The following is a 24,722-nucleotide window of genomic DNA, read 5'->3' as shown; positions in this document are numbered from 1 at the left end:
GGGGGCCTCCCCCCTGCACATGCTGCCCCTTCCTCCTGCCTCTGGCTTCCTGCCACACCAGGGCTGTATCCTCCTTTGACATTGAGCACAGGGCTCTGTCTGCCGGCTGAGCCCCATGTGACGGGTGGCCCATGCCATGGCCTGAGATGCTGCCCCAACCTGCCAGTGCCTGGGGTGGAGATGGGCTTGCCCCTGTGTGGGGGGCCAGGCTCCCAAGAGCCAGTGGCATGTATGTGTCCAGGACAACAGAGCCACCAGTGGTGCTGCTCTGAGGTCCCTGGGGGAAGAAGTTGGCAAGGAACCGTGAGGAGCCTGCCAGGTGAAGGGGCAGCAAGCACCAAGGCCTAGGGCAAGGGGTGTCTGCTGCCTGTGTCTGGTCGGGGGAGACCCTGGACCACCGGGCTTAGTCTGAGGAGCCCGTGGGTGTGGAGAGGAGGGGACTAAGCTGGGACTGTCATCAGAGTCCCAGTGTCCTGTCTGATGTCCACAGGAGTGCAGGAATGGGCGGGGGATGGGAGGGAACAGGACCAGAGAGTAGAGATGGGCGCACTGGGCCTCATTGCAAAGGCGAACATGAAAGAGCAAAGCTCAGGTTTGGTGAGGCAGTTGGGAGGCGCCAGTTCAGACCCACAGGGCAGATGCCAGTAGCAGTGCAATCCCCAGCACCCCATACTCACCCAAGCTGTGGGGGATCCTGTGCTTGGCGGGCGTCCAAGGGCAGATGCCACCACTGGTGTGGTCCTGGAGGCTCTCCAGTGTTCATCTGACTTGGGTGGAGGTGGCGCCCTCAGTGCATCACAGGCCAGGATTCTTAGGCTGGTGGTGGCCGATTCCAGCCAGGTGCTGCCCAGGGACCTCTGCCGGTAGCAGGCACGGATCCCAGGTGGCACCTCTTCTGGGCAGAGTGTGGCTGGGGGGACAGTTCAGAAAGCACAAGACTGACCTGGGCTCGTGGGCCAGACCCCCACAGAAGCCTCCGTAGCCCTGGGTGCCCTCTGAATGGACACAAACAGACCCCTTCCAGTTTGGCCTGGCAAACCACCACGATTTACAGCACCTGCGTCCCCTGCCTCACAGCAACCATGAGGTCAGGACAGGCTACTTGAGACTAACAAGTGAAAGGCCCACCCAGGCTACTACGTGTCGAACACTTACAATTAGTGGACTTTTGAGATAATCCCCAATAGTGTGGGGGGCCTCACCCACTCAGCTGAAGGACCTTCATCACAAAACCGAGGTTTTTCCAGAGAAACTGACTCAAGACGGTAGCATCAACTCCTGCCTGAGGCCGCAGTTGCCAGCATGGCCCCAGATTTGACGTGACAGCCTGTGGCTGTGCGAGCCACTCCTTGCCGTGTGCATCCGTTTCCTGCTGGTGCCCTTTCTGGCCCCGTGTCCTCCAGTGGGAATGCTTGGTCACACTCCTTCCATGATGAGGCCACGTGGGGCTGAGCGATGGTCAGGGCGTCAGATGGGCCTGGATTCTGACCCTAATAGCTGATGGCCTTGGGCACATTCTGCAACTGTGCCCAGCCCGGTTCCTTACCTGGTGGGGCTGTTGGAGCAAACGACACAGCTCCGACATGGTGCTTAGCGCCATGCCTGGCACCTATAAAATAAAATCGCTCGCTATGATGGTGAGGCGAGACCAACCAGCCTCTCAGAAACATCCGTCCCAGTGGATGGGGGAGCTGGTAGTGCGACTTCGGCCTGATGGCCGGATTCACCTGTTCCAACGCTCCTTGACCGTGGCTGCTCCCCGGAAGCAACTTTTAAATCTCTGGTGCCTGCGGCCCCATGGCAGAGCTTCTGGCTGATTCGTTTGGGATGTGTTCTGGCACTGGGATTTTTAAGTTTCCAGATAATTCTCGTATGTGGCCAGGGTGCAGAAGTGCCGCTCTGTGCTTCATCCAGCGTCCAGCATCATGCCCAGAGCGGTACTGCCTGCTTTGGGGGCATTTGGAAGTATGCTTCCGGTTCTGACCACAACTGGGGGCCAGACCGCGGGCCAAGGCCTGCTGCACAGGCTCTCCGGGGACAGCCCCACACAAACAGAGCTTGTCAACAGTTTCCACTGAGAAACCTCTGTGCAAAGCTGGTAAACTAGCATGCTTCCATCCTGATTCCTATTTAGGTCTTCCTTCATCCACTCCGAATGTGCTATTCCTGCAAAGAATCTTCTCGAAATGGCTTGTCTCTGCCTCCCCTCTCCTCAGTGGCCATGTGTTCAGCTCCTGTCTTGTCTTCACCTTGCTGGAATCGGTGTTTGCCACAGCAACTTCTTTCAGCACCCTCTTTGGTCAAACAGCCCTTTCTCTGCACGTGGCGCTTGCCCTGCCGAGTGCCCTGCCTCCATTCTCCGCCATCCTCCCATGGCGTTGCCAGAACAATTTAGATGCAGCTCTGAACTTATATGCTCTTTATTGCAGACACCCAGCCTTCTTTTTACCAGAAGGTACCAGGCTTGCCAGGACCACCCCCGACACTGGTCTCCTGGATCTCAGCTTACACCGTGCCCCGCCGGCAAAATCCCACTTGGCCTCCCTGGCCCAGGGCAACGCTGCCTCCGTGAAGCCAGCCGCACCCTAGACGCTCTGGAGGTTGAGCCTGTCCTCCCAGGCGATGGGTGCTGGCAGCCGGCTCCGTGGTGACTAGGAACCCACAGGCACCGGGTGGACATGTGGCCGAGGTCCAGCTGGTGGCGATGCCGCCTCCAGGCCCGGGCCGGGCACAGGACGTCTGGCGCATCCTGACCTGAGTGCTAGTCCTCTCGCTGTTTCCTCCCCCGATCACGACCCGTTCGGTGTTTTCTCCCTCAACTTGCAGAGGTAGGTGGGAGCCAGCTCACCACCTCACCCTGGTGGCCGACTCGGGTCTTGTCTTCACCGTGGATTGACTCGGGGCCGAGATGGACACACTCCTGCCAGCCTCTCAGCCGCAGCCACAGACGACATTCCGACTGGTCTTCAGGAGGCCACGCTGCTGAGGAAGTGGAAGCAGTGACACAGAATCACTGAATGCCACGCCACGGTGGGCGCTCTGGGTGGCCTGATGACAAACCTAAGTGTCTGATTTCTAACCGCCACGGGACATACTGGGAGAACACCCCCGCTTTGCCCGGCACCGTAAATTCTACTATGCTTGTACAAAATGTGGTGTAAACTTTGTTAGTGACGGCTGTTTTACAAACAAATAAGTGACTAAAAATATCTAGGTAGGAAACACAAATGACCTTTATAACTTTCTTCTCTCCAAATACTTCTGATGCCTAAACTGGGTCCCAGGTTGAGTGAGCAGGGGCTCTAGGCAGACGGCCCCGGGCCACATCCTGCTGTCCAGGAGCTAATGTGCTCTGCTGCACCTCTTGGTGATCGGTGATAAGATTTCAATGTGAACTGCAAAACCGCAACTGATAACTTATATGCCAAGCAACTGAAATTTGGAATTTATCTAATTACATAGGTAAACTCTTAAGGATATCATAAAAAGAGACACGGAATTTGAGACATACAGCAGGACAACTCTCCTGATACACAGAAAGTGAAAATTGGTGATACCTGTCTTTGAAAAATAAAAAACAAATTTATTTGAACAGCCAAGAAAAAAATTGCCATTTATTAAGATTCAACAAAGCGTTGTACTTTTGAAAGCAACTTTTCGGTGCATGTTCTTCAACGATCATCACATTCTATGAGGAAAAACATTAAAAGCCACAAACTTGTTTTTTTAATCTCAAGAGTTACAGACATCTTTATCAAAATAAAAAGTCAAAAACAAAACAAACCCCAACAAAAAACAGAAACAGAGTCTTTACTTCCCTCCCCAATTTTAAAATCTCAGGAGTTTTCCTACAACTCAATGCTAAATGGCAGCGTGGGAAGCTGTATTTCTGGTGCACGCACGCACGCACATATATTTGATATACATATAGAGGTATATATACATCAAATATACAGAATGCATGTAATGGCAATGAGATGCAATTATTCTGAGGAGGGTTTGTTTAGCTAAATATACTACTAAACTTGAGAAAAAAAGTCTTGAACCCAGTTTGTGCATAGTTCATGATCCTCTATAAAACCAGCGTTTGTCGATCTGCAATTTTGCAGGACCTTTGTTTTTTTTTCTCTTTTTTTTGTTTTTGTTTCGATAAAACCATTAAAAAGCTAATTAAAAAAAATGTAATGCACAAGTTTCCTGATCAAGCAGGCAGGGAGCACAATGTTCATATACTTCTTGAACATACTTGAGGGTATGTTACTCCATTGTCTTTCTTCCTTGCAAAACAATCAAAACATTGATCATTTTTAAAACATAAAGCAATTTTTAATATATAAAGCACTCTTCAAACATCTATTTCTTTTGAGTCCATTATTTGGTAAATATGTAACTGCTACACATTAGAGATTAGGTATTTTTCTTCTTTGTGTTTTTTTTCCCTCTTTTTTCTTTTTTTTATCTATTTTATTTTATTTTTTATTTTTTAATAACATCTTCAGTGCTAGGAGTTGGGTTACAAAATACATGAACTGGTGTGGAGCCGCCCCTCGGGAACCCTGGCTTTCCTGAGCGCGCCCACATGTGCAAGACAGTGACCACAACGCCTCGCCACCCCGACGGAGGGGGACAGTCGGCAGAGTCCACGGCGATGGCCGGGGGAAAACAACAACACTGTTCGATCCCAGAGCTCTGAAGTAGCGTATCTGCATTCTGAAAATAGGTTTCTTTACGATGGAAGTCTATTTTTTCTTTTTTTTTTTAATTCCTTTTAAAAATTTTTTTATTTTAAAGTCTGAAGGAGAAAAAAAGGTCTGTAAACAGGTGGGAGCCCCAACCACGGGCTCCCCCAAAAGCAGTCACAACCCACGTCCAAGTGCTTGTTTCCGTTCCTCCGCGGAACCATCCATTCCCTACAAGTATCTATGGCCACAGTTCAACAACAGTTTTTTCTCTTTAACTTTATATTCCAAATGGAAAAATGGTGCAATACTCTGGTAATAATTTTCTTGCATTAGTCCACAATAAAAAGCTGCTAAAGGTAGGTATACATATTATTTCTCCAGAGATATACACTGTAATTCTTAAACGCAATAACAGAGTCCTTGAGTAAACATTTACACATGAATTGTCGCCAGCCCTGTCCTATGAATTCTCTTTAACGTATAGGATCAGCTAAAGGCAGGGTGAGGACACTCAGTGCAAAGTTAGAAGCTAATAATATGACAAATGCTTGACCAATGCGCCAAAAAAAGCATATACTGAATAAAAGGGAAAACCCACAGTTAAATCTCTCACACACTGAACACGTGAACACAGAAAGTGCACACACACACATACACACAGACACACACACACACGCTGTTTCAACACACACATACATAGGCTGTGAACTTAGAAATTTTTCCTAGAGCCTGTTTCTGCGTACTGATGTCAACCTGGAAGTGTAGAATTAGACTTAGAAAGTGTTCACATTTCATTATTGGCCTGCTGGATTCAAGTATTTGCGTGTTTGATATGTCTTTTTTTTTTTTTTTTTTAACTTTTAAAAAATATTTTTTTGGGATAAAAAAAATGACATGAAAAAGTAATGAAATAAGGGTAATGTGCATAGGCGGATCCGTGGGAACAGAGAACAGATTGCAGACCGTTCCTTCCACTCAGTCACTGGTCTGGGCCGCCAGGACCGCCACGCGGGGCCTGTGCTCTGCGCCCAGTGATGAACACCAGCGCCCCCTGATTACGGGGTCCGCCTCTGGTGATGTGCATAATCGTCACAGGCTCGTTTTAAATAGGCTTTCTCGTCTCCCTCCCTCCCTCCCCCTTGATAAAATAACCCTTTCCAGCCCACAATCTGAAAAGTGCCCTTCATGATAGAACTATTCTAAGCAGCTTTTATACTTAAAAAATCAGAACAACACACCATACGAACATAAGACAACACAAAATAAAAAGCTATGAGAAACATCCTGTCATTAGCATGTGACACTGACCGAGTGCAGCCCGCACTGTCTCGTGAACAGTTCACAAGGGCTGCCGCGAAGGTTCGTCTTCAGTACTGGACAGAGGTACTCGAAAGGGCTGCCAGGCTGCTCGGGTCCGGCGGGGTCCTCAGCGGCTGCCCGGACGGGAAAGGGTCAGCTCTCTCTTCCTGGTGCTGATGACTGTGGCGCCCATGGGGTCCTCGAGGTCCTAGATGGACTCCCCACTGAGAAGGTCACCGGGAAGCAGAGTGTTCAGCGGGGTGGGGCTCCCGATCACCCTGCCGTCATCGCTGCTGGGTGGGCCCCACAGGCTGCTCGAGTACTGGGGGACCCCACCCCACAGCAGGTCGCTGCTCCCTTTGCCTGCCAGGCACGGGGCATTCCAGTGGCCGGTGTCGCTCCGCACGAGGCCATGGGAACTGCCGGAGGCACCCAGCCGTGCCTGGCTGGCCCCAGTGCTGGACTGCCAGCTGGAGGTGGGGGGCAGCGCCTGGCCTTGGGCCAAGAAACGGCTCACTTCCTCTTCACCGGCAAACTCGGCCAAGATGGTAGTGTTTCCCAGAACACACCTAAAAGAGCAGGAAAACAATGAAACTAAGAGCTGTTTTTTTAAAAATGATAAACAAAATGGACAAACCTTTAGCTGGACTAAGAGAGAAGACTCAAGATACTAAATAAGAGGAGACACTACAGCTGATACTACAGAAATACACAGCATCGTAAGAGATTGCTATAAACAATTATATGCCAAGAAATTAAATGCCCTAGAAGAAATGGTCAAATTCCTAGAAACATGTGACTTAACAAGACTGAATCACGAAGAAATGGAAAAATCTGTATAGACCAATAATAAGGGGATTAAATAAGTAATCAAAGACCTCTCAACACAGAAAATTCCAGGACCTAATGGTTTCACTGGTGAATTCTACCAAACATTTAAAGGAGAACTAACACCAATTCTTCTCAAACTCTTCCAAAAACTGCAGAAGAGGGCATACTCCCAAACTCATTTTGTGAGGCCAGTACTAACCAGATACTACTTAGCCAGTTAAGGACATTACAAGAAAACTACAGACCAAGATCTCTGATGAATACAGGTATGAAAATTTTCAAGAAGATACCAGCAAACCAAGTCAAACAACACATTAAAGGTATCATACATAAAGATTAAATTGGACTTATCCCTGGGATGCAAGGATGGCTCAATATATGCAAATCAATGTGATGTTACATCAATAGAATGAAAGATCAAAATCATATATCTCAATAGATGCAAGCTAGCATTTGACAAAACACATCTTTTCATGATAAAGACCCTCAACAAATAGAGTATAGAAGGAACATGCCGCAACGCAATAAAGGTCATATATGAAAAACACACAGCTAACATTGTACTCAATGGTTACATGCTGAAAGCGTTTCCTCAAAGGTCAGAAACAAGACAAGGATGCCTACTGTTCCCACTTCTAGTCAACATAATACTCAAAGGCTTCGCCAGACCAGTCAGGGTCAGGTAAGGTAAAGAAATAAAAGGCATCCAAACTGGAAAAGAAGAAGTAAAATTGTCATTATTTGCAGCTGACATGATTTACATATGGAAAATGCTAAGGATTCAACCAAAAACTGTTGGAAGTAATCAATAAATTCAGTAAAATTTCAGGATACAAAATCTACAGTGAATGGTTGAATTTTTACAACAATGGAGTATTTGAAAAAGAAATTTAAAAATTCCACTCACAGTAGCAAAAAAACAATAAAATATTATTTAACCAAGCAAGTGAAAAATCTGTACCTTGAAACTACAAGACTGCAGTAAGAGAAACTGAAGATACAGAAAGATCTCCTCTGTTCATGGATTGGTGGAATCAGTAATGTTGACATGTCCATGAATCCATCTATAGATTCAATGCAATCCCTATCAAAATTCAAATGGCATTCTTCAAATAGTAAAAATAATTCATATAGTAAGAACCCTAAAACTTCTAATGACAAAACACCCCAAAGAGCCAAAGCAATCCCCAGAAAGAACAAAGCTGGAGGGACTCATACTTCCTGATTTCAAACTATATTATAAAATTGATAGGAATCAAAACAGTAAGGTACCGGCATAAACAGATACACAGACCAACAGGTCAGAACAGGCAGCCCATAATAGACCCCCATACATATATATATATGGTCAACTAATATTTGACAAGGGCACTAAGAATACTCAGCGGGGAAAGAATAGTCTCTTCAGTAAACTGGGGTTGGGAAACCTGGATAAACACATGAGAAAAATCAAATTGGACCGCTATTTCACACCATTCAAAAAAAATGACTCAAAATGGATTAAAGACTTAAATAAGAACTCAAACCATAAAACTCTTAGAAGAAAGCATAGGGAAAAAGCTCCTTGACATTGGTCTTGGCAACAATTTTTTGGACGTGACACCAAAAGCACAAGCAACAAAAGCACAAATCAACAGGTGGGGCCACATCAAACTAAAAGGCTTCTGCACAGCAAAGGAGACCATCACCAAAATGCAAAGACAACCTATGGAATGGGAAAAAGACACTCGCAAACCTTTTATCTGATAAAGGGCTAACCCAAAATACACAGAGGACTCACATAACTCAGTGACAAAAAAAATCCTATTAAAAAATGGGCAGAGGAACTGAACAGATATTTTTCCAAAGACATACACATGGCCAACAGGTACATGAAAAGACGCTTAACATCACGAATCGCTTAACATCACGAATCATCAGGGAAATGCAGACCAAAGCCACACTGAGATACCGCCTCACACATGCTAGAACGGCCATCATCCAGAAGAGAGGAAGTGGTGGTGAGGATGTGGAGGAAACGGAACCTTTGTGCAGTGTTGGTAGGAAGGCAAATTAGTTCAGTTACTATGGAAAATAGTATGGAGGCTCCTCAAAAAATGGAAACTGGAACAACCATATGATCAACAATCCCACTTTCAGGTTTATATTCAAAGTAAATGAAAGGAGAATATTGAAAAGATATCTACACTCTTGTGTACACTGCAGCATCATTCACAATAGCCAAAATACGGACCAAACTGTCAATGGATGAATTGAGAAAGATGTGATTTATACACACACACACGAAATGGAATATTATTCAGCCATGAGAAAGAAGGGAAATCCTGCCATTTGCAGCAACATGGATGAATTTTGAGGGCTTTATGCTAAGTGACTAAGACAGAGAAAGGTGAGCACTGTATGTTACCACTTACGTGGAATCTAAAAGAGCCGAACTTGTAGAAACAGAGTAGAATGGTGGTCGCCAGAGGCTGCGGGTGGGGGAGTTGGGGAGATGCTGGTCATAGGGCACAAACTTCTAGTTAGAAGATGAGTAAGTTCTGGGAGCTAACGTGTAGCATGGTGACTATACTTAACAATACTGTGCCACATGCTTCAAGGTTGCTCAGAGATCTTAAATGTTCCCACCACAAAAAAGAAATGGTAATTATGCTCTGATGGGAGGTGCTGGCTAATGCTGTAGTGGTGATCAGACTGACTTACAAGGGCATGAAATCAGCATGCGGCACGCCTTAAAATGACACAACATTGTGTGTTAATTCTCTCTCAAAAAACCCCCCTCAAAGCAAACAAAAAAAGGGCGCAGCGCGATGCCTTCCTGTATCTACCTCGCTGGCTTTCTGAGGGGGTGAGCGCGCCTTTAAACCGGGGCATCATTTAGGATCGGTGGTAATTTACCTCCTAGTGTAAAAACACGAATGACAGATGTGTCAGATGATGGTGTCCTCACACCTCTTACGCACTCTTTAATCAGGGGAGAGGAGTTGGCTACATGTAAGGACCACTGCCAGCAGTGGGCACAAATGTGTCAGGCTTGGTGCTCCCTGGAGTGTCTGCTTCCTACCCCTGGGCTCTCCATGTGCCCTCTTGTGGGGGGGCCTTTTACCAGTGGAGGACATGGCATGGCAACTTGGCAGCAGAAGAAACCAACAAGTCACAAGACCCTCATGGGGAGAATTGTCCCTCAAATTCATAGGTTGAAGCCCTAACCCCCAATACCTCGGTTGTGCCTATATTTGGAAAGAGGGTCTTTAAAGAGGTCATCAAGGTAAAACGAGGTCATTAGGGAGGCCCTAATTCATTAGGACTTGTGCCCTTCTAGAAGCAGAAGTTAGGATATGCACAGACTCCAACTGAGGGCACAGCGGGACCGTCTGCAAGGCAAGGAGAAAGGCCTCAGGAGGAGCCCGCCCTGCCGACAGCGTGGTGTCAGCCTTTGGCCTCCAGAACCGTGCGACAACTAACATCTGCTGCAACGCTGTGTCGCAGGAGCCCCAGGACACTCTGACACCCCAAACCTAGCTCGGCGAGGGCCACAGCCGCGGGCGGCCACAGACACGTACATGTGCAGGGACTTCTGCGCCTTGGCGGCTTCCTCCTTGGAGCTGTACCGGACCACGGCATTGCCTTGCGTCAGGTTCAGGTGGAATGTGATGAGGGGCCCGTGCTGCAAGCACAGTGTCCGCAGGGTGGAGCCATCGATCTGGTCGAGGAAGCAAAGGGGGTGGGAATAAGCTTCCTGTGACTTCTTCCACTGCATCTTGCAAAGCAATGCCTATGCAATCCAGGTGCACTGACCCCGGGAAACGTCTTTCCTTGAAAGGGCTTAAGATGCCTGACTTCATGATACTCGCCTTTGAGGCCTTGTACCCGACCCGCCACGCCGTCTCTTATCCTTGGACACTGCTGCGCACTTAGAGTTAGGCTGATCAGAGGAGAAAACCCTGTTTTGGTTGTGACCCCTCTCGAGAGCACATCCCACAGGGCCTCTGGCCCCTGCAAGGGTGAGCCCAGGCTGTCACTGAGCAGTGCAGGTCCAGGACAACAATCCTGTTTATAGAGCTGGGCTTTCAAAGCCTCAGAAAAGTGAAGAGTGAACAGTTTAGCAGACGCCTGGCGTCTGCACTGCTGCCCACACGGCCCCTGGGTCCTGAATGATGGCGCCCACTGGCGCCAAGACCCGTGTGCAACTGGGGTGGGTGGTAACCCTCCTCCCAGCATGCGCCGAGGCCCCCGACCGCGCAGAGCCTGTACCTGGGGCGTGAGGTTGCGGAGAACGAGCCAGCTGCTTGTTCTTCCTGAGGTGTCAGTGCTCCAGGCAGAACCTGCACGGACCCAGGGAAGACGCAGTGAGCGCGGCTGTCAGTGCGCAGGCGCGAGCCCTAGCCCTGAAGCTCCCCGCCTGGCCACCGGGGGGCGGCGCGGGCCGTTGCCGCGGGCCCTGGCCTCTGTCCACCTGGAGCCCGCACTGTCCTTCCGGCTTGAGAGCCGAAACGCCACAACCGCCGTAGCCCGCGGGGCGGGTGTGCCGCCTCGGGTGAGAACCTCCCAGAGTTCTGGTCTCCTTGGCCTCCTCCCGCATGTAGAACCCACTCTCTACAGTTCTCCTTGTTGATAAAACAAAGCAGCCCGCAGGGCGACCCTGCAAAGGCTGAAGCAGCCATTTTCCTCGTCTCCGCATCTGCACTAGGTTGGAGCAGTCATCTCACACTGGGGGGCGGTTTGGTTTGGGCCAAGGAAGCTCTTTGTCCCAGTTGAACATTGTGGAGAAGCAAACACGGAGTGGAACTTGAGACCCTGGTGCTGGCGGGACAGGCCTTTGGTGAGGTCCCGCGCGGCCTCCCCACGGGGCTGGGGCCGCCAGGACCTCCTGGCTCGGAGCACACCTATCGCGTGCTTCAGCACCTGGGGCTGGGGCTCAAACGCTGTGGTCGGTTACAGCTGGTGCTGCAACAGCCACGCCCCAAGAGTCCAGGGTGCTGTGGCCTCCCCTAAGATGCCCCCGAGTCCAGGTGTGGGGTAGCAGTCCTTACAAAAGAGCTGCATGGCAGAATGACAGCCAGGGCCCCCCGAAGGATGGGCAGAGCAGGCGCAGCCCGCCCCCGCCCCCACCCCCGCCGGCTGGGCGCAGGGGCAGATGCGTACCCGAGGAGTAGGAGCTGGTCCAGCCGAGCGGGCTGGCTCCCCAGGTGGAGGAAGGCTTGGGATTGGCTAACCCTGGAGGCGGCCGTGTGGGCGCAGTAGTGTTTCTGGGCACCTTCCACAGTTCGTGAGACAGAGAGGCTTGGGTGTGGGAGGCGGGGCCAGAGGACCACGTCGATTTAATGTCTGACAGTTTACCTAAAAAGGCAGAGAAATGGAGCACAGGTGTTCCTGAGAAGAAAAGTCACTGCAGTATTCAGGGAACCATACCAAGTGCTGGCTGGCACCAGCAGTCCGTTGAGATGAAAAAAAAAAAAAAACCACCAAGGAAAGCACCCAACGAGACCCACAGGGCATCAGTTTCTGCCCAAGATGGCCTGCCTGTGTTTGTGCCAGTATTTGATACTTTGTCAATTTCCTTAATGTGCCAGCCCCAAGTGGGCCACCAAGAAAGTAGCACTTCTGCAGTTCAGTGTTAAAGCTAACTTAATATTCTACTGGAGCACACGATGTAACAAATTAATCAAGGTCAAAAGCCTAAAACATATACATCCTCTATGTTATTTCTTTAGGCATCAGTCCCTCTTCAAAGCAATGCCCGTCAGGGCCCTCGCACCCACATCTGCCCCAGATCTCCTCTTAACAGCTGTGTGATGCACCCTCTGCGCGGCTCTGTGGAAGGGGGCCTCGCCACCCTGAGCGCTGAACAGTTCAGAATCTTGGCACCTTGGTTGGGGGTAAGCTTATTTTAAGGCTCTCTGAGAGAAAAGACACGCCCAGTAGCAATCACCAGCCCCAGTCCCTCCTGCACCCAGGGCTCGGTGAGGATGTGCAGATACCAGGATGCCCGCATACCTGTGTCCCTGGCCCAGCGGCAAGGACAGGAGGTGCTGGTGGCAGAGTGACTGCTGTCACCATGCTCCGCAGACAGCACTGCAGTGACCAGGACATCAAAAACCCTGAGTGGTGTCCCCTCCAACCCTGGCCACCAGAGCCGACTGCAACCTTACAACAAACAAACTGCTAATTTTGACAAAGGTGCCATTGATCAGAAAAACAAAAATGCCATGAAAAGCTGCCTAAATTACAGAGAAGATGATTTTTACCTTGCCCCCTCTCTTCAGCTAAGTAGTTATGGAAGTATTAACGGTCTAAATATGCCCCTGTTGAAATATTAGAAAGAATAAATATCAGAAGGAATGAATAATGCAGATGCTCTCCCTTTCTCCCGAGGATGCTAACCCACGCTGGACTACTCTCTCCCCTCGGGACTGGTATCAGAAGAACCCCTGCAGCACTCCTGCACGGCTTTGGAAAGTGGACGAAAAGGAGGATAGAGTACAGGAATGCAAATGTGAAGAAACTGGTAAACAAGAAACCCCCTTAAGTTCTCTACCTATTTACAAGCCTGCTATATATTCTGTTCATGTATGTGTCCACATTTCTTTATATCTTTGTCTTAAATTTGGATTCAAATTCCTCTGATGTTTTATGACAAACAATTTTCAATTCTCCTCTAGGCTGAAAAGAAATTTCTTACTTGGAAGACTCGTGAAGTCTATGGTAATACAGGGACAATCCAGCCACATTTATCTGGGCAAGGGAAGCGGTCACACTGGGTCAGCTATGGGGCTTGTTACGCTCTCCCGCTCCTGACGGCAGGCCCGAGTAACAGCCAACTCCGAGCAGGTGTTGCCTCCACGGTTTAGAACTTGTACATCCCTTGTCTTGTAGCCACGGGAGGAAGGGGGAGAGAGGCAAGTAGGTGCCTGGGCAGCAGCCACGTCCTGTCCTGCGCCGGGCAGTTTACACAGTCCTGTGGTCATCACACAGCCCACGGGAAGGTGTCACCAATCCCACTCCGCACAGATGACGCACGGTGCCCCAGGTCCCCCTCCTCCACACCGCAGGGCCTCCCAGCTCAGGCGGCGAGCGGATGGACCGCAGGAATGCTGGGCCTGTCAGCTGTGCCTGCGGGGAGAAAGGGTGGGCGACCTGCGAGCCGAGAGGCCAGGTGCGTACCTGCAATACTAGGTGCGGGTGCAATGCTGCTGAAAGAGCGACTGTAGCTGGAGGCACTGAGCGGCCAGGCACCCGAGGAAGGCAGCGTGGCATTCTGAGATGATGGTGGGGAGGACCCTGCAGAACCAAACAGGGCGCTAAGAAAGGCGGCAGCAGGCGCGCTGGGTTCCCGCTCACCCTCGAGTGGGAGGGTGCTAACAACCGAGAGGGAGTCTCTCCCTAAGCTGCCCTTTCGGGGAGACGGCTGAACATGAACGCGTGACACGGTCAAGCTCCTGGCAAGGGAAGGAGGCACATGGAAGGGGCCGTGGCCGAGAGGCAGGCCAGGAAACAGCAGTAACTTTCCAGGAGGGGGTTCGCAGAGGGGAGAGAAGACTTATCGCCAGAATGTTAAAAAAGCACGGCACAGCTTTAAAGGGTCACATGGATTTCCGCCCTTCCAGATGAGGTGAACATGAAAATAACAGGGCAACCTCTACTTTTTCACACCTCAACAATATCCACAAAGTTAAAAAACAAAATAAAACAAAATGCCAAGTTTTTGGTTATAAATTTTGCCATAAACAGAGCCAGCATTTCCTTCTGATTTAAAATGTGTCAGACCCTCTCCTGCCGAGGCGCGTTTCTCCTCTGCAGCACAGGAAGAACGGAGAGGGGTCTGCGAACTGGGCGGCTGTGTTCCAGACCTGCACTTCCCCACTCTGAAAAAGCCTGGTTCCTGCCCTGGGAGGGAGGCTTGAGGGTGTGCTGCCGCCTGTGGCTGCACTTTCCAAGAAGGCTGGCTACCGCGGGGTGCTCCGAGTCACGCCCTCATAGCTCTCCGAGGACGAGGACGCAGGTAGCTGGGGGAGGGGGGTGACGCAGTGGTGACCGTCTGGGCTGCTGCCGGACCGACTCAGAGCTCTTCCACTTGGAAAATCACTCCAGCTGGGGAGGGGACATGGGCACCTAAGACTCTGGCTTTTATGTTCAATAACACACACAGAATCTCAAAAGACATGGGACCCCTGACAGGGGCCCCCCGGGGCAGGGAACTGAACAAACACAGGGGCATCCCTCACAGAGACTACCAGGCGCGGGGCTCCTCCGACTCCCGCGGTGTACAACCTGCATGGCTGTTCGCAGCTGCGTCAGCGTGACTGGCTTCCCTGGCACGAGGGAGGCGGAGATGGTAAACATCTGAATTTCTTTGTAATCTGGACATCTTTAATTCTAAGGTATCAGCTCTACTGCCCTCCTAAGCTTACTTCCTAGACCCTCTTCTGTCATTTAACAAAATGCAATCAACCCAAGATGTCAAGATTACAATTATTTTAACCCTATATGGTATTTCTTTAATAGTTAACAATAGGGTACTCAGATTTTAATCATTTTCTAGTTTTGAAATTTTTACATAGTGGAATTTGTCCCATGAAATTACAGTTAACTTTCCTTTCTAGAAGTGTTAGTATCAGTATGCTAGGAAATGGCAGGACTGTATGTCACCATTCTGGTTAATACTCACTTCAGCAGGGTTAGAATTACAAGTAATATCCAAATACTGGATTAATGTAAGTTTTTAATATCAAATTAGAACTTAATGCCAATGGCAATAAATAAAAAACAAAAATGTAAAAACCAATACCTAGTATACTTAGTAAAAGAAAACAGGAAATTCCATATGGAACTATGTGAAATAAACCAGTATTGAGAGGTTAGTGGCTATTTCTCACTGTTTTCCTTCTGGGGCACAGTTTCTTCATTATTTTTTTCTCTCTGTACTTTAGATCAAGTTGGTCACTCAAAAATATGATGGCCTTTTGTGGCCTGGTGCCTGAGTGAGGTCAGCTGAAGGGATGCCCAGCAGCCCCTTGCGTATGGCGAGCAGCCCAGCATGCTCTGGAGAAGGCAACTGGCCCACCAGGTTTCCAGTCTGTTTCCACTGTGCCACGGTGGCGGTGCTGCTTTGTGAACAGCTTCTGCATACAGAAACGTGACCTGCCCAGGCCTCCTAACGGCCTCATCACATGCTCCTAAGTGTCAAGCCCCTAGAGGTCACACAATGCCATGTAAAGCGGCAAGATGCTGTGGCTGGATGTCTGGCTCAATTCTTTATCCTAGAGCTGGTCATCTCGTTTTCTTGACGGCCTCCTCTCTCGGGCACTCTGTGGGACTGAAGGATAGCTGCTTGGCTCTCTCCTCAGAATTCATGTACTTCTCCAGGCCACCTTGTCACATCACGGCACACTTGTGCAAAGGTGGAGGGTGTGTGTAATGCCCCAGGTGCTAACCCCAGGCCAAGGATCACTGCACAATCCACTGGGCACCCTTCAGGAAACTGCTCTCTACTGTGCAACCTCAACCCCTCCCAAGTGTTTACTACCTGGGCCAGCACAGTGTGCTCACACTTCACCACGATCCTCAGAACAGTGACTGGTGTGCCCGCTCTGGCACAGCCCTGCTGCCACACTCAGGGCGATGGGTCAGCAGTGAGGGCTGAGTGTGCTTCTGGCTTGTGCTCTGACCCCCGCTGCCTCCTACAGGCTCCATTTCCCATGGCTTTGTGTCTCCCATACCACTCATCTGTCCCGACAGCAGGGGTGTCCGAGACCCATCTTAAGCAGCGGCTGCACTGACACACGAGGAATGCATGACATTAAACAGAAGGATAAGCTGTATTGATGCTGTTTTTTACCCAAACCACAGACACACTGAGAAGTTGAACATTTAAAGAGTCATTAAAAAGATGCACCTCTCCCACAGGTCATATTTTAAGGAAGAGCCTAAATTGATGTTTTGGGAACTATCCAAGTGGCCTTATGAGTGTTAAGTATTGCTGGTAACCTAGCTTTCTCTCACATTTTTAGCATGCTGATAAACTGCAGAACTTCTTCACCTGCATGCCTCCAGGGAAATCTCTACTCATGTGACATCTACATTCCGGTTTGTAACTTCTCAGCACAGCTTATCGCCTGCTACTGGACCCTGAAGTCTGATAGACGGGGTGCCAAAATTTAGAGCAACGAATTTGCCAGCTACAGACAGAGATGTCACCTTACTTTCAGTTTAAAGAAATTTCAAATGGAAACTTCTTCACTAAAAAGAGTAATGGTTATCATGATTTCATAACACAATGCTTATAAAAAATGATGTGCAAACAAATCGAGCACTTAGCGCAGATCAACAACACTTAGGCCAGATCAATTTCCACTCGCACCATTGGCTCGACCCAATGTCTTCTCACACCACCACCACCTCAGCGGCGGAGGAGCGCCCGTCCGCCCGTCTACACCGCCGTCTGGATGCCCCCGCCCCCCGGCAGGGGCGGGCGGAGCGGCCCTCTCCTACCTCCACTCTTGAGGAGGTAGCGGTTGACATCCTGGATGGTGGTATTAATGGTGGGCCCGGTGGGGACACTTCCGGGAGTGACATCGGGGTCATTCTCGGGATCTATATTCTGAAGTCCTTTCCATGGAACTCCAGGATGGAATTCTGGAAAATTGCAAACAAAATGAAAATCAAAACATGGATTTTCGAGTACCTGGACACTGCTTCCTGATAAGTTAAGGCACATTGTAGACTTTCTTCCAGAAATCCTCGATCCTTTGGAACGAACTACGACTAGATATGTAGTTGCACATTAAGACAGTGTCCCCCGTTCTCCTGCACTCCTCTTCTCTAAGGGGCTGGACACCAACCGCACCCAAGCTTTATCTGACAAATGGATTACGGTGAAAAAGCCAAAAGCTATGGGGCTGATGCTCCGAGGGTTCCTGGCTTGGGCCCAGGATTCTCCTGCTTGTTCACTCTCCTCAGGCCTGCAGCAGCTCTGGCTGCTGCTGCACAGAAGTGTTGCAAGCTCTTACCTGGGGGCCAGTTGATGCTGGAGCCATTTGAGAGTTTATCGCTGTCAGATTTGGCACGTGACCAGCTATGGGGAACAGCTACAGGAGGGCTGGCTGGTGACTCACTGTTCTGGATTAAATCGTACCGGCCATAGGAGTCATCAATGGAGGACTTAGCTGGAGGCCCAATGTTTAGACCTCCAGGAATAGCACCTGCAGGGACAGGAGGAAGAGGGCCGAGTGAGCAGGGCACACCACCCGTCAGCCTTGGCTTGCCTGGCATTCTCCATGCCCAGGGGACTACTTCAGCGGGCCCACACTTTATCTGTGGAAGACTGACACTCTTTAAGAACTGTCAAGTTGGAAATCTTGTTAAAACGCAAGCCCATACTTTCTAGGGATGCTGGAGTCGCCGTGGTTAGCCATCGGCGCTGCTAGTCTGTGTCCTCCCTCCCTCCAGTCTGCTGCCCTACGGACGGGCAAGACGGGCTGCGGATTCTCTAGAGTCTATGCTGCCCTGCCACGGGAGACTGAGCTCTCTCCTGCCAAGGCAGGTGCCCAGAGGGCGTGTAATGATTTTCTTGTAGAATTAACCATCAGGAAAAATTTCCTTTTTAGACATTTTTATATCAAGAATTATAAATCCTGTTCAATGTCCTTTGCTGTTTTATGTTATCAGGGAATTAGGAGCTACATTTAATGCTTCACAGTGAGATCACATCACCTATGGTTATTAGCACTTTTGTTTTCCTCTAAGCATTTGATTTTCAATTGTGTTTTATCATTTCATTGTCAAAATTTCTTTTCATAGACTCAAATTTTTTGCTGAACAATACACATGTAAGTAAGTATGCACCCTATACCCTTTGCTGCTCTGGGGTAACTTCAATCATTTGCAGGTTTGTAGCTAAGACCTGGAGGCTGAGGCTTCAAGAAGTCTGATCACTGACAGTGGAGATGCTAAACACTTTTAACGGAATGGAGTATTTTTTATTCAATTTTCAGCACCGTGTTTTTAGAAAAGAAATGCAGTGTAAGTAATAAAATGAGCACATAACATGACCTGTGCAGTGGAGAGTCTGCGAGGAGACCGCCGGCTCAGACGTACCATGCTTGCTGGGGTTCTGATCGAGCGGAGAAGCAGCACCGGGTAGGTTGTCCATCGGGTTGGGGTGTGTCCACTGGGGGAGGCGGGACTGGGACTGAGACGGGTCTTTCACCGGCAAACCCCCAGTCATGTCCACGCTGTTGACATTCATGTTTGGGTTCAGTCCAGCTATGAATAAACATGCTATTAGGAATCACCTGTTCTTCTTAATTGTTATAGTCCAAAGCTCTCCTAGACAAGCAATCTAAGCCGTAATTCTTGGCCAAATACTTTAACTGAAACTTTTAATGCTGGTGAGAAAAAAACCTTTTTGTTTTTTAACAACATATATTTCTAGGAATTATTCCTGAATTAAGGTGAAAATGGGAACAAGTCTTTGAGGACTTTTCATTTTACCTGTTTCAGTGCTAAGCATGGTTCTGAGGCTTCTCATTCAGGGCCCACAGAAGAACAGAACACGTCTAAACAATTAGGAAAACCTTTTTTGGGAAGCTCACCAGATCAAAGACCACTCTTTCAGAGTTCTAAGTAATACTCTAACGTACCACCTACAGAACAAGCAGGTCAGGTAACTGACTCAACCCTCAGTGAACTTACTTTACAAAAGTTTGCTTGCGATGAGTTTATCAATTACATCTCAAGCTACTTTTAAGGACTTGAACTATTTGACAGTGAGTGCCACCACCTGTTCCCAGCTGCATGGCGTACTGATTCTGGGTTTATTTCTTACAGCTAAAAGTAGTGACTGGGGTATCTGACAAGTACCATCGTTGTGCTAGGTTAATGAGGGAAGATGAGGATGATGGCAGAAAGGCTGAAGTGACAAGTTCCATTAGGGGCTGGACAGACTCCTCGGCTGATGGGAGAATAACCAGTGGGCGTGCAGCCTATTATCACCCATGGGTCCTTCCCAGCCCCTGCAGTTCTCACACCTTATATCCTGGCACACATGCAAAAGGGAATCTCTACTCCTGAGCAAGGCGCTGAACGTGCTTGCTCTTAACTTCAAACCAGGGTCCACACACTCAAAGGCCTATATGGGCCAAGGGGGCCTGTCGGGAGCTGCAGTGCACAGGAAGGTCTAAATAAGCAGGTGCTACTGCTTCAAACTTATTTAAAAATGTTGGCGATTCACACACACACATTTTGTAGCCCTAACAGAACACACCTGTACAAGTCAGACGCTGCCAAGGGGCTGCCAACTCGTAGTTTGCTTTAACGGCTATCTTCACTTCCACTCGTACAGACCTAGCCAGGTGAGTGGACAAGAGACGGGGCTTCAGCCCAGCCTTCAATGGGCTCTAAATCCCACAACTGGGCCTTAACCCACCTCTCCCAACCTCCCTGTCTTGTTCCTGTCCTCCCTCTACCAGTCAGCTAGACTAGCCAGGCCCTTGTCCCCGTGCCTGCCCTGGAGGCGCCCTTTCTTCTATGTGAGGCTCCTTCTGTATCAGCTGGAATCCTGCTTGTTCGAAGTCCGAACCTGACCCCGCTCTGACCCTTCTTTCACCACTGAAGGTGACCATGAACTCTGCCTTCTCTTTCAGCTCTGGAATAACCACATCACACTGGCTGTGAAGGTTATTTTCTCATTTTTATATGCCCAATCTTGTCACGCAGAAGACAGACTCCAGGAGTCAAGAGACAATGTGATAAGGAGGTGCTGTGCAGGAAGGAAGGTGGATGGAGCTACCACTGCTGAAGAAAAATGCCAAGAACCAGCCAGGAAGGTTACTTCACAGGCTAGGTTTCTTATGCTTTATCAGCTATTTATTGTCAACACATACATTTATTTTATAACTTTAAAATGATATTACCCAAATTATTTTCATCTAATTTTGAAGATTCACTGAACTAATTCTTTGATCTGTACTAAGATCTTTAAGAGAAACATCATGTGCTCTACTCTTCAAACAAAAGTTAAGAGGACAGGCAGATACAAGGAAGCTGAAGCTAAAGCACTGCAGGATAACAGACCGAACAGCCGTTGTTTCTGAAACAACGATTCCTGAAAAAGGGCTGCTCACACAAACAGCTGACACTTTACAAAGTGCTTACGATGTGCTAGACACTGTCCTAAGAAGCTTACACAACAGTTCATTTAATCTTTAAAAGAACCCTATGAAGTAAGTATTCCCACTTTACTTATGGGGAAGTGGAGGCAAAGAGCAGTTAGGCAAGTTACACAAGTAGGCAGTGACCCAGTTAGTGGTAGAGTTGGGACTCTACGTGGCAGTCTGATTGCTAAACCAGGTCTCACCCACCAGACTGTAAGCTACTTCTTAAACATAAAGGATGGTAATGGGAGGGGCGATGATAAAGGGACAGAGAGTAACAGCTTAGCATTTATCATTTTCACACTAAAGACACACCACATTAATTATGTGTCAAGTAGAAAGTGCTCAGATGATTAGAACATATCACCCTTTTCAGAGGCGTGTGATTGTCTTACAAAAAAACACCATTATCAGCTGGTAGCAGATTCCAGTCTGGCCTTTGTCATTCCACTGGCCTTTGCCTTTCTGGGAAACTATTTCCCAGGTTACTGGTTCCCTTTATCCCGTAGAGCTTTGGACTCTGGCAGACAAGCCGGAAGTACTCTCGCCAGTTTCTGGATTCGTACAATTATTCCACGTACATCCAGTTGACCGACACATGCCTCTGTGTGAGGCTTCCATACCGTCTTCAGTCATGTAGCCTATGTTCCTGGCTAGCGTGTGTGCCCCTGAGGGTAGCACCACGTCTTCCACTGACCAGCAGGTTTCAAGCACTGGGCATGCCCACTGCGGCTCAGGGGGTCAGTGCATGCACGCTGATGTGGCTGATCACACAGATCACCTTCTATACCAGAGGACTTGCGTGGACAGCAACTGTTTCTTAAGACTGTCTGGATACCAGAAATCCGAACACCTTTCCTGATAAAACTGTTACAAACCGTTCCCTGCAGTTTAGGCTGGAAGACAATGGCTGCTGAAGAGCAGTAAGGAGTAACCCAGGGGTGGGACAACTGCAGGTGCACAATGCGGGTGCGACAGGTTGCGGCCTCTCGCTGCTACTAACTTAAAAGATTTTACACTGAAAGTAGGTATGGCTGTAGCAAAACTCTTGCTCTGCAGAAGCAGCTGGTGCGGCTCCCAAGGAAGCTGAGAGCTGCTCTGTGGCATCTGGAGCTGCATTTCCGACACTCTTTTGGCAGCGGGCAGTCACTGTGACCACTGAGAGCAGCGCGGCATCAGCCTGACTGGCACCCCCTTGCCGCGGCGGCCACGCGGGCCGGGGACTCACCGAGAGCGTAAGGAGCGAAGGTGCTGGGAGAAGACTGCTGCTCTTTGGTCTGCAGGTCGGGCAGGCCGGGGGCCTGGGGGTGAGGGGGGAAGCTGTCCATGGCCGGTTTGCCTGCAGAGGGGTGCAGAGACAGGTGCGGCGGGGGTGGCGGCTTCACGAGCAGGGCCTGGGCCAGCTGGCGCTGGTGCTGCTGGATCTGCTGCTGCAGGTTAGTGATTGTGCGCGCGACCTGGCGGCAGAGACACAGCTTAGCAGGTCCGAGAGACACCCCGCACGCCACGTGCACCGTCCCCACTACGGTCATGCCTGGGCCACCACCTCCCGAACCCAGGTAGGTGACCCCGAGACTTTCAGAAGGTGAGGCTTAGCGAGAGAAAACCGGCGATGGTACGGCGGGGAAAGTCGGTGCTTTTCGATCAGGCAGGGCCGCAGCAGCGAGCCCAGCGGGAAGCGCGTGGGCCTGACACCTACTTGCTGCTCCTGTTGTCTCATGGGTCCGGAAACGTTGCGCTGGGCCTGTAACATCTGCTGCTGGATTTGTAAACGTTGGTACGCCTGTTGACAGAAAGAATAGAATTAGAATGTAATATGAAAACCATCACCGAATGGTTCAACTTATTAGCACGAGCAAAAAGAAAAGAAAATGGCAAGGTTCTTGGTCCCCTTACTTTCCTGTGGCTTAAGCACATTGTGAGGCACAAAGAATTTTTAAAAGGAGAAATTGTCCCAAAACCTTTCTACTGCATAGACTTTGAAAGGCAACTCGAGCCAGCACCCCTGTTTAATGCTGCTAGTGAGGTTTGTCAGCAAGTATTTTTCGGTTAATGACGAGATCAAAACTCCTCTGCTCGTAGCATACAAACTAAAAATAAAAAGAAATGAGGGGGGAAAAATGCAAAGTGTTTGTTCTTGTACTGACACAGATGGCGGTGGTCTGGAATGCTCGGACGGTAGGGAGGAACAGCGGCGTTGGCCGCCCCCCAGACCACAGACACACCTGAACCTGGAGCGACACAGCTCGGACCTGGGTGGGTCCACTTATATGTGGATATTTTCAATAAATATATTGGAAATTTTTCTGGAGATTTGCAACAATTTGAAAATACCTTTTTTCTTTAGCTTTAAGAATACAGTATATAATACATGTACAAAATATGTGTAAATCAACTGTTTATACTGTTGGGTAAGGCTTCTAGTTAATGGTAGGCATTTTATTAAGTTTTTGGGGAGTCAAAAGTTGTAACTGAGTTTTTTTTTTTTTAATGTTTGGTTTTTATTTTTTACTTATTAAGGTATCATTGATATACACTCTTATGGAGGTTTCACACAAAAATCGTTGTGGTTACTACATTCACTCACATTATCAAGTCCCCACCCCATACCCCAGTGTAGTCACTGTCCATCAGTGTAGTAAGATGCCACAGTCACTACGTGCCTTCTCTGTGCTGCACTGCCCTCCTCGTGACTGCCCTAATGTGTGCTTATCAGAATGCCACTTAATCCCCTTCTCCCTTTATGTGGGGGGAGTAAAAACAGTATACATTGTTTTAAATACAGAATTCATTAAACAATTCAACATTTTCTCAATGTTTTTCCCATCATGTGGGTCAATAAAAATTACTGTCTAAGTAGAAGTTTCTAGAACATCAGTAAGATAATCATCTGTCACATGTCAGAAAACAGCAATGTCTTCAGCATCATCACGGAGTGGAAAGCTTTCTCCCTCTTTAATAACAGTTTTCGATGACAGGCTTTTAAGACATGTGCCTGACTTCTGTGGCTGTCGCTCGTCCACCTCTGAGGTCGGTGTTGCTGTCATTGGTGAAACTGTCAATACCTGCCACTAGAGCCACCTGCCCACAGGGCTGTCAGGTCTCAGAAGCCTTGCCACCAGGCCGTAAGGAGCCCCCATCCAGAGCTCTGCGTACTACTTAACACTACTTGTCTCAGAGCAACTTCCACCTCCCATCTTACCCTACTACTTCCTGGGAAACCAGCCGCTCAGACTGGTTATTTCTGAGTCTAACAAACAGACAAATGAGGGCCGAGGGTGCCCAGAACTCTCCTGTACGGAAAGTTTTGATGTCAGGGTTTTGTCTATCGGAGGCATTTTTTTTGTTGTTGCTTCGTGATTTCTGGTCATTTTCTAGGAGATGAAGTTGCTGGACAACAGTTCTAAATAAATTGGCTGTTAATATATTAAAAAAAGAAATTACACATTTGGTTCTTTGGTGTATATAAATTCAGCATGCATCCAGGGATACAATGACATGGCATTTTATGAGAAAGAAGTAAGATTACTAAAAATGAACAATTCAAGGTACGTTAAATCATAAAACTTTCAAGAATTATTATGTGACCTCAGCCTTTCTCAACAGGGATTCTGAGAAACAATTAAGTCCTAATCTCTAAGCATATACTGTATATGATGCAGTAACTTCTCTCTTGTGCTCCTTGTAGAGTGGCATTTGTGTATGCCATCCTCGGACGAATTGAGAGAACAATCACTTGCTATTTTCCATGTCCGGT

At 48.7% G+C, this 24,722-nt stretch overlaps 1 protein-coding gene across 7 annotated transcripts in view; it reads right to left on the bottom strand.

The window, feature by feature from the left end:
• Positions 1–26: 26 nt before the first annotated feature.
• The window catches only part of TNRC6C (trinucleotide repeat containing adaptor 6C), a 147,590-nt gene continuing 122,894 nt past the window's right edge, over positions 27–24,722 (bottom strand). For 4 of the 7 annotated variants that reach the window (XM_073235992.1, XM_073235987.1, XM_073235988.1 and 1 more), the window contains 10 exons: positions 22,665–22,748; positions 22,194–22,422; positions 18,909–19,076; positions 17,822–18,013; positions 17,304–17,447; positions 13,977–14,093; positions 11,958–12,152; positions 11,067–11,137; positions 10,376–10,515; positions 3,583–6,550 (listed from right to left, as the gene is read on the bottom strand). In XM_073235992.1, coding sequence (XP_073092093.1) covers positions 6,190–6,550; positions 10,376–10,515; positions 11,067–11,137; positions 11,958–12,152; positions 13,977–14,093; positions 17,304–17,447; positions 17,822–18,013; positions 18,909–19,076; positions 22,194–22,422; positions 22,665–22,748 — 1,701 coding nt within the window. In that variant the 3' untranslated portion in view covers positions 3,583–6,189. Of the gene's footprint in view, positions 911–3,582; positions 6,551–10,375; positions 10,516–11,066; positions 11,138–11,957; positions 12,153–13,976; positions 14,094–17,303; positions 17,448–17,821; positions 18,014–18,908; positions 19,077–22,193; positions 22,423–22,664; positions 22,749–24,722 lie in introns of those variants that run through there. The other 3 variants (XM_073235989.1, XM_073235991.1, XR_012130902.1) reach the window with 2 other exon arrangements.

This window comes from Manis javanica, chromosome 4 (genome assembly GCF_040802235.1).
Source record: "Manis javanica isolate MJ-LG chromosome 4, MJ_LKY, whole genome shotgun sequence".
NCBI lineage: Eukaryota > Metazoa > Chordata > Mammalia > Pholidota > Manidae > Manis > Manis javanica.
Note: the sequence above shows the minus strand (reverse complement) of the source record. Positions and strands in the feature narration are given on the sequence as shown.